The following is a 12,806-nucleotide window of genomic DNA, read 5'->3' on the forward strand; positions in this document are numbered from 1 at the left end:
GCTGAAGCTTAATTTAATTTTCTTGGCCAAATTACCTTGTTTTGACTTTGCCAATCCGAAAAGAAATTCCTATTCATATGCATAAACAAACCGATCCACAAGAAGGGGAGCACACTTGGTGTCCATGGGGATGCCTACTTCTTGCCTTAATGTCTTACCCCCCTGAACTTTACATAGATGTTGTCAATGAGGAAGTCAAGCATTTCACATATTGTTTTCCACTATACATCAGATGGCATTTGCTTTCATTTTTGACAAATTGTCTTGAACCGCTGAATATAGATACGTAACTGTATCTGTGTTCACCACGTTTTGTAACAAAAGTCCCCTGGATCAAGGAATGAAGTTTTCCCTTACGTTTTTAATGTGGGATAGTGGCGTACAAAGTTGAAAAATCAATTGTTTCGACAAAATGGAACTTGGTTCTTTTCTGAGGTTGCAAAAAGACAAGCAAATCGTTTGAGTTCGGAGAATCCACATGATATTAATTCCACTTTTCTCAAATACGTTTTGTGATTATAAAGAAAGTCCTTCCTTGAATGTATTAAGGATTATAGTTACTCTTTGAGACGGGGATTTGGTGGCCCATTGGCTGGACCCTCTTTGTACGGATATTTATGGAGCATTGGAATCCAGTACAAAAGAAGAATGGACATGTCTTCAGGGTTTCGAGTCAAAAGTTGATAGTAATGATGCATGTTTTTGGCAGATTTCTTCCTCCGTTACCGGGGCGGTCGGGTAGCCTAGTGGTTAAAGCGTTCGCTGGTCACGCCGAAGACCCGGGTTCGAGTCCTGACATGGGTACATTGTGTGAAGTCAATTTCTGGTGTCCCCCGCCGTGGTATTGCTGGAATATTGCTAAAAGCGGCGTAAAACCATACTCGCCCACTCACTCCTCAGTAACCATATTGGTCTTATATGTGGCGTTATTTAATTCTTTGATCAAATTAATGTAATGTCGCTTACATATAATGGTTATGTTATTTGCGGCCTCAGTGGTGGGAATAGCTACACACTTTTCTTGTAGGGCAGCCAGACTTTGGATGACAGGTAGCTGGGACAGAATAGGTTGATTTATTCCAACTCCGTTTCCTCTTTTAAAGGTTGTGCCTGACATAACATCAACTACCACCGAGGTAACAAATAATATCAGTCCATTGCCACTCTGCAGTATATTCTCTTACTAATCGTAACTCACTCACTAATACATAATGTGTCACAATCTTGAATACATGAAACCCACTATAATGACCGGTGCTACTGGTAACCAAGCGAGATGGGTGCTGGCGAGGGCATGACCAATGAGCGCTCAGGTTACATTGCTCATACGGCAATGCTTTCGCTTGATAACATGTGCGTCATGTGGTCATCAGCTCCACACATTGCTTCAACGGCAGACAACGGTAGGGTTCGCCAAAGGTTCGTGCACGGAGTAGGGTAGGGTTCATTTGACTTCCGTTAGCTTTACATATCTGTAGCTGACTAAAATAGACACGTGTCATCCTTAGACATACCGTATACTGTATGTATTCATTGATGATGGAGGAACACAATGTGTTTTTAGCCCGTGTCATTGTCTATTGTAATGTCTGCAGCACCTCTGTGTTATAGTGGTGGAACTGTGGGTGACAGCTGTGCTGGCATATTCGTCAGAAGAAAACACCGAGGGAAGGTAACTACATACACTCTTTACCTATATTAAATACATAAATCAGAAAAGACAAAAAAAATACTCTTTTTTATTTTCCGGTTTACGAATTCAAATTTATTATTTTTAATCTATATTTTGTTATTTCGAAAAAAATGAAAGACACAAAAGCAAAACAATAATAATTATTACTTTTTTGTTTTGTTTGTTGTTTAACACCGCATTCAGGAACATTCCATCTATATGAAGGCCGTTTGTAAATAATCGAGTCTGGCCCAGACAGTCCAGTTATTGATGTCATGAGCATCGATCCACGTAATTGGGATACGATGTCATGCATCCATCAAGTCGGCGAGCCTGACCACCCGATCCCGTTAGTCGCCTCTTACGACAAGCAAAGTCGCCTTTTACGGCAAGCATATGCCAATTACTCAAAAGCATTGTTTGTAGTCTCTGGCCATTGCAAACCCCTTGTAAAGATCTTAATTTTCATAGATGAACAAATTGCAGTAAAAATCCTGAACATGCACTATTAACATAATTAGCAAATTTGTTCCCACGAAAACGATCATGCTAAATATAGTTTAAACTCATTAACTTCACAAAGATGTGTTTATTTCATTGAGCAAACATCCGTTAACCATGAAATAAAAAGAAAATGGGAACTTACTTTGAATAACAAAATAATTTGCCGTATTTGTGTGAATGTTGTTTTACTACGCTGTCAGCAATATTCCAGATAGAACGGCGGCCGGTGATTAACAGTCTCGCTCAGGCAAACCTGACTCTCTCCTTCCCCACTCTCTCTCCCTACATCGCTCTCTCTTCTCTCCCTATATATCATTGTCTCATCTCTATCCGTATACATCTATCTCTCCATTCTCCACCATCACTCTCTTCTCTACCTTTATGTATCTCCCATATCCTTTCCCCCTTTTCTCTCTTACTCTCTCTCTCTCCTTCGCCCCTCTCTCTCCCTCCCACTCCTCTCTCTCCCTCCTATCTCTCTCTTTCTTTCTCTCCCTCCCTCTCTCTCTTCTCTCTCTCCCTCCTCGCTCTCTATCTCTCTCTCCTCTGTCTCTCTCCCTCTCCTTCCTTCTCTGTCGCTCCCTCTCTCTCCATGTCCAAACCCTTCTAATGGTTCATATTTTGGTTCACATCACCTGCTGTTGCAGTTGACCAGCTTCACATCTGACGTCATCCGGGTATGGGTGGATCCTTCTTACGCTGGTGGATCTGTAGAGATAGACGCTGTCAAGCTTGTGGGAATGACAGACCCCAATCAGCACTAGACAATGTTTCCAAGATATCGACAAGACAAATACACTCTTCAAAAATAGAAACCCACGGAACTGAACTGTTTGTATCGGTCTCAAAGGCGACAAATGGTGCTGTGGTGGACGTTGAAGTGGCGTGCAACAGAAGATTGCGATTCCCCTCTTTGGATACGTCCTATGGCGATGTTCCGATCGGCAGCGCTGAGTCTAGGCATTTTCGAAATTGAAAAATCTTGACAGTTGAATGACAAATTATTGACTTATGCTTTCCTTTTTATAGCCACTATCACGAGTAACGAATGCCATAACTTGCACGTGTATTCTGTTTTACTGTTTTCCTCCATGACATTTTTGAACAAGTGTGAAAACAATGCCGTTTAAGACGCACCGTTTGTCGAATATCAGGCCACCAACATAATCCAATAAAATATGTCCAATTTATATACCGGAGTTTGTGTGCACTCAGGTTCAATGAACTACATACTACCTGTGCGTTTCTTTTCTTTGAAGAGTATAGATATCGATTTGCTGCTTGTCTCGACAAAACGGATGACTTGATATATTTTCGATGGTCCCATGGAAATCAAGTTAATAATTATACAATTTTGGTATTTTTCATTAAACGTTTGTGTTAATCAATTTATAGAATAAGTATCATTTAGTATTTGTCATTTAACGTATTTGTTCATATGACTTTGTACATGTACATATGTTTTATTTATGTTTTCAGGATGTTATGTGAATAAGTATCGTTTATGATTTTTCATAGATTATATTCGCCGATTTATATAAATAAATATCAAACTTTATTTCTAATCATTATTTTATTGCACCGATTTATATAAATGAATCTCATTTGTTATTTGTCATTAACAATCTTTGTTCATATGATTTTGTGCATACATTTTCATGTTGAAAGAGATGAGTGAGTGAGTGAGTATGGTTTTACGCCGCTTTTAGCAATATTCCAGCAATATCACGGCGGGGGACACCAGAAATGGGCTTCACACATTGTACCCATATCGGGAATCGAACCCGGGTCTTCGGCGTGACGAGCGAACGCATTAACCACTAGGCTACCCGACCGCCCCTGAAAGAGATGAAGATGTAGATGCAGGTGTTGATGAAGACGATCATGACCCATTTCGTTTTTATTAGCATTACAGTTTTTTTAAAAGTTTTACGGTAAGTATATAGTTATTACTGCAAGCGTAATTGTTTCGTAATTAAACATTATTGATTTTCCAAATCCACTGTTTTCATCACTTTAAAATATATCCGTGTGAACTACATGACAACTAACACGTGTGAACTGCAGATGTGTGCTGTTGTAACAGGTGGGAGGTAACCTGACTGTAGAGTTGGAGCGTGCTGATTATTCGTGCGATCACTGCACCACGGGGAAATTGCCTTCCTCGTTCGTCAAAGCCATTCAGACAGAGGCACCTTGACTGGACGCCCTTCAGCAATCTACACAAGGAAACGTTAGTGTTCTCTTTCCCTTGCGTGAAGGCACGGGTAGCGAAGCACAGCAGGGGGTTCCACTGGCATAGGGTTCGAATCCCAGATTTTCCCTCTGATGACCCTTGTCTTGTGACATTCACATCGTAGTTTCATCCATGTCGTGAACATCCGGCCTCAGACCACAGTTATCCCCCCTACGTTGTACCGGAAGTTGAACTGAAACAGTGGATATAGTGCCCTGGGCTGTTCAGCCTGTGCTAATTTTTTTGGAGTGACTTGTGATAGCTTAAATGAAAGATTATACATTGTAGTATGTTGCCAATGTTTTGTAAGCCACATGCTGTGAAGGTATTGATTCCAGCCTCCCATGACTAGACCCCAAGTTGAAGGCCGCTCTGTGTGTTTCGGGTCGACACTTCCGGTGAGCACTGTTGACAGTGGTTACTGCGAAAGGTAGCTGGTGAATGCAGGTCGAAACTTTGCGTTTTAAGTGCCAAGTGGCAGGTTGGTCAGCATGCAACGGAAGAATAGCCTACGACCGATAATTACTATTGTGGGATTGAAGATAGCAAAGAAGGAAATTAATTGTGGTCTGAGGCCATCTAAGTCCTGAGTCACGCTTGGGTTCTCTCCCTTTGACACGCCGGGATATAACTGGAATAATGTTATACCAACCTTAAATAGATTGTTTCTTATGCGTCTCACTGACAGATTTCAGTTACTTTAGAGACACTACCTTTGAGTTGACTGATATTGTGAAACATATTGCCAAAACAAAAAAATGATTACTTTATCTGTGTTGAGCAACTAAGGAATACACGTACATGTACGTAGACGATCCGGGGTAGAAAAGGTCTTCAGCAACCCATGCTTGCCGTGGAATGCGACAATGCTTGTCGTAAGAGGCGACTGATGGGATTGTGTGGTCAGGCTCACTGACTTGCTCACTATGTCAGTCACTGGATTGTCTGATCCAGACTCGATTATTTACAGACCCCCGTCATATAACTGTAATATTGATGAGCACGGCGTTAAACAACAAACAAACAAACAACCGTAGACTAACAAAGCACTCCCATGCTTGTGCACACGCAAACACACATACGGATAGACTAAAGAGACAACACATGTAGACAGTTATTATCCGATTGATTGATGTTTTCATTGTCCGTGATTTTAGTGCTACAATAATACCATTCGGATAATGCGCAAATCCTGAAGATAATACGGCTGCACGTGTCCTAATTCTAGTAATGTGGCCACGTCTTGATGAGGGCGTACAGCTTGGTCCCAGGACAGGCGGTGGCACCAACATCTCGGTGGCCCCTGAGGATGTAGTTGGACTGGATCTTGCCTTTAGACACCCCACAGGCTATCAGCTTCTGCACGGTGTCCAGGGCCTTGGAGTCGGGGAGACGCTCCATGAAGTTGCCCATCATACAGAACCCTGGTTGAAAGCAATACAACTTTAATAAAAACACAGTCGGTCTTTATATTGTAATATACAGGAAACACATCATATGGAACCCAGATTGAAAGCAATACCACTTTAATATAAACACAGTCAATCTTTATATTTTACAGGAAACACATCATACAGAACCCTGGTTGAAAGCAATACCACTTTAATATAAACACAGTCGATCTTTATATTGTACAGGAAACACATCATATGGAACCCGGGTTGAAAGCAATACCACTTTAATATAAACACAGTCGATCTTTATATTGTACAGGAAACACATCATATGGAACCCAGGTTGAAAGCAATACCACTTTAATATAAACACAGTCAATCTTTATATTGTACAGGAAACACATCATACAGAACCCTGGTTGAAAGCAATACCACTTTAATATAAACACAGTCAATCTTTATATTGTACAGGAAACACATCATATGGAACCCAGGTTGAAAGCAATACCACTTTAATATAAACACAGTCAATCTTTATATTGTACAGGAAACACATCATACAGAACCCTGGTTGAAAGCAATACCACTTTAATATAAACACTGTCAATCTTTATATTGTAATATACAGAAAACACATCATATGGAACCAAGGTTGAAAGCAATAACAGTTAAAACAACCCCTATATATTGTGATATAAGATAACTAGGCGATAAAAGCAAAGAGCAATGACGAATTTAGCGTGGTTTATTTCACGATAAAACATAGTTCTGTCATGACGTCATTATCGGAGATTCGAAAATGCGCTCGCAACTTGATGACGTCGTATATATGACGACGTTATTTTTGAGAAGGGAGTGATTTGTTCCTCAAAGATGAAGCCGGGCAACGAAGACAAACGATCGCATCCCAAAGCGAGAGAGATATGACAATCGGTATTTCGAGACAATGTACACGTAATCGACGTGTGGATTGTGAGAATATGTGGGAAATACCCACCCCTGCTTAAAATGGACTTATCCGACATTACGGAAGTTGGATCCTAATGAGGGAGTCATCATTATTTAAATAGGGATAAATATTTTTTAAGCTTGTACATTTTATTATCATCCTTAAACAGGCTGTTCACAATGTTCATATCTCATATCGTCGTTGTTTATCGTACAATAAAACACTGCAGGGAGAATAAACCAGTCGTGGCTGCGCTCCTCGCGGTTCATTCTCCCTACTGTGTTTATTGTATAATAAACAACGACCTCGAGTCGTTTATTTCTTAAATAAACAGGAAACACATCATACAGAACTCTTGTTGAAAGCAATTGCAATTTACAATGTACGCATTTTAAACCTTTATATATAATAATTCACTTCAATATTATTTTGTTATGAAGGTGTGGGATATATTGGTTAATTTATATATTAGATAGTGGATGGGTTAATTTAAGGGGAATTAGTAGGGGCGGCTGACGTATACACAGTACCTACCTTAGCAGTCATTTATTGTAGCAGCAACGGTTGCAGGTGATTAATTCTAGCACAACTCCACGGAGGTGTTTAACATGTGATGTCAACAGTCGAGATGACAACGTATTGCTAATATGGGTGATAAACGAGGAAGCGGATGTGTTGGGTGTGTTGCAAGAACGACAACTCCCTTCTGAAGCGCGGATGCAGCTTTACAACACAGAGCCTATTGCTGTCTGAATGTTGGACCTACCTAGTCCGACAGAGTTATATCCCTTGGTGTGAGCGCCGACGATATCCCAGCCGCGACCCTCGTAGGCATTGCCGTCCTCGCCGATCAGGAAGCTGTAGCCGACGTCGTTGAAACCTGAACATGTTTAAAGAATTCAATAGCTGCACGAGTATGTTCAACTGGATGTGAGAATCACGTTTGACTACAACTTTTTATAAATTCAAAATGGCTTCTTGCAGAGCCCATCAGGCAATGAGCCGTTAGGATGAGATAGTGATGTGGATGCAGGTACCATAGGATGTATACTCCCAAGGGAGCTGAGAATATTTATAATAATAATAATTATTATCATGTACAGATTAAAATAGAAAAAAGGGAAAAAGAGGGTTTGGTGATCCTGGCACAGTCAGGCTGGTTAGGCCTAAGGCACCAAGAACAATGGGGTGTCGGACAACTTGGTACTTGGGATGCAAGCGTGACATTTCGAAAGCGAGGTCTGCATATTAGCCATGTTTTTCCTGAATCTTATCGATCACATTAGTGTCAAAAGGGACAGAATATTCAATAATATAAATTATTTCAATGGATTTATCAAAAAGGACAAGATAAGGTTTTTTGGCCTGGATACGTCTGAGGCTGTATACGGGCCTATTCCAAAGAATTATATATTTATCATTTTCCATGACGCCCTCTATATAGTCTGGGTCGTACCATGGATGGACCTCTGTTTAAAAACCACAAGCATTGTGAAGACGGTAATAAAATGATCGAGCAGCACCATCATGTAGCTTAAGATACTGTGTTTGTGCCACAGCTTGGCATCCACTGACAGTCTCATAAAATTCATTACATAATCTACATTTCATTTTTACATTTTGATGCAAAATCACACATTGACGGTTTCGAGTGGGAAGTGTCTGGTCCTGTGCAACAAATAGAAAGCCTTCTCTTTCACTTTTCAGACCAGCCGACTTGGTCCAAGCGAATAACACTGCAGGGTTGCTGATCCTCTCAACACATTGCACATAAACTCGATGCAGTGGTGGATCAGATTGCGTCTCTTTGAGTCTGGGCCGATTTGTTATGGCACTTCGCTTGGTTGACACTCGTTTCTGTACCATCCAGCAGTACAGAACCATCAACAAAATCAAAATTGACATTGAGATAATAACGATGATGATGATGATGATGACGATGATTATGATTATGATTTTTATTATTCCCCCCAGTATCAGTGTGTGAACGCTGAAATATATTAATTGAATTAAGTCCTACACGGTAAATACCAACCCCAGTCATGACAATGTTTCGATTGTAAACACGTCTCAAAGCTATGACAAGGTCGTACGGCCAAATATATCGAAAGACTCACGTTGACGCACCCATTGCGCACAGAGGGTAAGCTACTACTTATAAGAGAACGAATGCACCAGCGACCATTCTACCCAACATCCTTGCCAATGGATAAACGTTACAAAATATATACCCGAACAACGTCAGTTACTGAGATATTATTTTACCAAATGAGTATTCATATAACGTCACATGACATACCACGTGAGTCCATATGGTCTCTCTGATAGGCCCTCGCCATGGCAGCACACGACGTCTCAGTATGACAGGCAGCACTGGCGCCGTGGTGGATGAAGGCGTATTTCACTGCGCCGTGAAGGTGTAGTTGGCCGGCCGTGGGTGTCCTGGCCCCCCACTCGGACTTGGAGAGGATGCGGGGACAGCCGGCGTGGGTGCTGGTGCCTGCAACAAGTGAGGTATTATCACAGTGATGCGTGACCATGTCCTCAGTTTATCCTTCCTACTCGCTACGATGTCGTTCCATGGCCCCGATGCATTTTCATTTTTACTCCGTCATGATCAGTCACAGTCGACGAGAGCGGTCGGATAGCCTAGTGGTTATAGCGTTCGCTCGCCACGCCGAAGACGTTCGATTCCCGTGTGTGTGTGTGTGTGGGTGGTGGTGGGGGGTTGGGGGGTGGGGTGGGTGTGGGGGGGTGAGGGGTTGGGGGGTTGGGAGTGAACTACTCTTTTGGTCTACACTTGCTACTTTGTGTCTTAGTGTTGAGGTTAGTGGAAACTGACGAGGGATAATCTTTCAGCTTTATATATATCAGTGTTTGTACCAGCGTGTGTATCAGCATGTGTACCAGTGTGTGTACCAGCTGAAGGTAAAACGCCAGTGTAGAATAGGTCTTCAGCAACCCATGCTTGCCATAACAGACGACTATGCTTGTCGTAAGAGACGACTAACGGGATCGGGTGGTCAGGCTCCCTGACTTGGTTGATGCATGTCATCGATCCCAATTGCGTGGGTCGAAGCTCATGTTATCAATCACTGAATTGTTTGATTTGGACTCGATTATTTACAGACGGACACGGCTTCATGCTTCCCCTTACCAGTGTGTGTACCCGTGTTGGGGTGGGTGATCACCGACGACGGTCACGGAGACATGCCTCCCCTTACCAGTGTGTGTACCCGTGTTTGGGTGGATGATCACCGACGACGGTCACGGCTACATGCCTCCCCTTACCAGTGTGTGTACCCGTGTTGGGGTGGGTGATCACCGACGACGGTCACGGAGACAAGCCTCCCCTTACCAGTGTGTGTACCCGTGTTTGGGTGGGTGGTCACCGACGACGGACACGCCTTCAGGTCCACGTAGTTCTCTGCAACCCATCCGTTCTGCAACAACAAGTCACCTTTACACACCAATTATAAATGAATATTCCCTTATTAACACATAAAAACAAATGTAAGATGACAACGGTCTTGATAAATATATATTGACCTACCTATTTCAGATATGGCAACACATACTTGTATATTTCGATGAGAAGGCATAACGAGTCCAATACTGCTTATGTAACGTTTATGTAAATAGGAAATATCGGACGAATCGGAGGTGCTTCAAAACCAAAGCTAAATGTGTATTTAATTAAATTCGATTTTTTAAGAGAAGGCTATTTCTAGCAGATTGAAAGAGTTTAGCGTCTTCTTGATCCCAGCATTCAGCAATATTACAGCTATACCAGATTGGCCTATGGATAGTTTGAGTCTGGATCAGGCACACCATTTATTGACAATGTGGGAGTGAATCTAGATCAGCCAAATCATTGACTTGACGAGTAAATAAAGACAGGGAAGCGATGACACACAAGGATGGGTCCAGCATTTTTAAAAGGGAGGCGTCCAAAATATCAAAAACCCCTTTCCCAGTCAATTTTACTGCCTACAACAGACTAGATTTGGTTTTCAAAAAGGGGGAGGGGGGTGTCCCCCGATCCGCCTATGACACACAATCGTGAGGGCCACAGATTGACGCCCCTGCCGGATCCCACTTTTAGTTGTCCCTTACTACAAGACATAGTGTACTGGGACCAAAGCACATCGGGGGCACCACGTGCTCGTGGTCTCTGTGTGCCTACCTTCCCATTATAGTCAATATGGGCCCACTCATAGCCACTGGCTTTGCTCTCATCTCCCTTGAACTGATAACAGAACCCGGGGTAGATGTTCCCAATTGTGCCATGGCTTGTTCCGGGTCCTGACCGGATGTGAACCGTGACCTTTCCACATGCGCATGTCACTGCGCTGATGACCTTCACACTTGTTGCTATGAGCAACAACGCAGCTACAAGCTGGCCGATCATGATCTACAATAAGTAACACATATGTTCAACAAAAGGTAAAACTCAATCAAACAACACCAAAAAGGCCAACATGTCAAGTTTTTCGTCGGATGAAAAGTAGATTGTAATCTTTTCAATAATTGGTTAGTTTTCCTGGTCATCACCGATGACTCCATTCGTGAAATTCTGAAAAGTTAGTACAAGAACGTTGAATGTTTCTCAAGGGGGTTGCAAGTTCATATTATATTACATGAAAGAATTGATAAGAGGAAGCAAGTGAAAAGCAAGTCAGGAAACTATTGTCATGGATCTGTCACAAATAAAAGCGACAAAACTCTTCCAAATTCACAAGAAAACTTTGCAATTATACGATTGAGTCGATTGTACAACTGTATCTCCAGGTGTTGGCAATGACATTGTTAATAAAACAAGGATGTGCTTTCTGAGCACCACTGGTTCAGTCCCATTGTGATCGAGATAACACCTCCTTTACGTAAAACATCAGCTAGCAGCCATGACACAGAGCTAATTGAATGCAGCATTAACCGTCAAGTGGCGTCAGGGATAAGTGTGTGAGTTGGGTTTAACGCCGCTTTTAACAGTATTCCAGTTATATCGCGGCGTGTCAGCTTAATGAGGGAGGAAAGCCTGAAATGATGCAGGTCTTAGACTTTTACCACTCCGCTGAAACCCACGAGCATGGGTATGGTGCTGACAAACCTTAAAACATAATCGGGGTGAACCGGGATTCGAACCCACAATCATAGGTTTCTGGCGTGCCCAAGGGACGCAACTCTGCACAGCGAATCGCGGCGCCTAAGACGACTGGGCCACCCGTGCCACCGCGTCAGGGATTACCACGGGATTATATATGCATATCATGAAGCTGAGAATTGTCACATTTAGGTTTATTGAATTACTTGACTCGCACCGAATACAGTTATGTCTTTGAAAGGCATTTAGAAGTGAAGGAAGAGAATTTATGGATGCTAACTGACGAAGGAATATGTATATACTCGGAAAAGTTGTGTTCCCCATTATAAAAAAGGGTTGACATCAATAAATTCTCTTCCTTAACGGATACAGTGTATTGCATTTACATATCTTGCACCGACAATCCGGTACCTGACAATAGGTGTATAACAGAGGGCCCAAACATTGTCGACCTCCATTGACTGTGTGTTTGCTTATTATGAAGCCGTTCCAGCATTGAAAGCGTAGCCGCAAGATGAGGTTAATGCGTATATATATCCTGCTTTGCCATGAGTTTAAAACAAACAAATCGCATTATCTTTCCATATATGCAATCAAATATATCGGCCACGTATTTCTTACTTACCTTAAAAACTGGATCAGGAGCAGAAATACCTAGCAAAATGGCCTGATAAGAAAACAGGTAGGACGAGATAACCTATACTGCTCAAAGTCTGCTAAGGATACCATCTTTAAAGGTTATATGTCAAAATGCGTGCATCTGTTGAAATAGACAAAGACAATATTGTGTAAAGATGTTTCCTGAACAAAAGACGGTTGTCAATGCCACACATTCCAACAAACAACATGTCACCAATAATAAGTCAAACCACGCGTCAAAATGAGAGTATCTAATAAAACCCACTTAAACGTAAAAGAATCACGAAAATTCAAATACAAGTCAGTAG

The 12,806-nt window shown here is 42.0% G+C and overlaps 1 protein-coding gene across 1 annotated transcript; it reads right to left on the reverse strand.

Annotated features, from left to right (window-relative positions):
• Positions 1 to 5,537: 5,537 nt before the first annotated feature.
• Positions 5,538 to 12,550, reverse strand: LOC139470066 (peptidoglycan-recognition protein SC2-like). The gene is made up of 6 exons (XM_071252356.1): positions 12,485 to 12,550; positions 10,942 to 11,169; positions 10,114 to 10,198; positions 9,055 to 9,255; positions 7,522 to 7,635; positions 5,538 to 5,836 (listed from the first exon to the last, which is right to left on the reverse strand). Exons 2-6 carry the CDS (start codon positions 11,164 to 11,166, stop codon positions 5,637 to 5,639), a joined length of 825 nt encoding a protein of 274 aa, XP_071108457.1. The 5' UTR covers positions 11,167 to 11,169; positions 12,485 to 12,550; the 3' UTR covers positions 5,538 to 5,636.
• Positions 12,551 to 12,806: the final 256 nt, after the last annotated feature.

The sequence above is a fragment of the Haliotis cracherodii genome, unplaced genomic scaffold (genome assembly GCF_022045235.1).
Source record: "Haliotis cracherodii isolate W230 unplaced genomic scaffold, xgHalCrac1.p SCAF_20, whole genome shotgun sequence".
In the NCBI taxonomy this organism is placed as follows: Eukaryota; Metazoa; Mollusca; class Gastropoda; order Lepetellida; family Haliotidae; genus Haliotis; species Haliotis cracherodii.

What these genes read in the sequence shown, in the direction of transcription:
- LOC139470066 (XM_071252356.1), bottom strand. Translation starts at nt 11,166, where the DNA reads ATGATCGGCCAGCTTGTAGCTGCGTTGTTGCTCATAGCAACAAGTGTG. An exon ending in AAACACGGGTACACACACTG is followed by an intron (nt 9,256 to 10,113) that starts GTAAGGGGAGGC and finishes CACTTGTTGCAG; the next exon opens with GCACCAGCACCCACGCCGGC. An exon ending in ATATAACTCTGTCGGACTAG is followed by an intron (nt 5,837 to 7,521) that starts GTAGGTCCAACA and finishes GCTTTCAACCAG; the next exon opens with GGTTCTGTATGATGGGCAAC.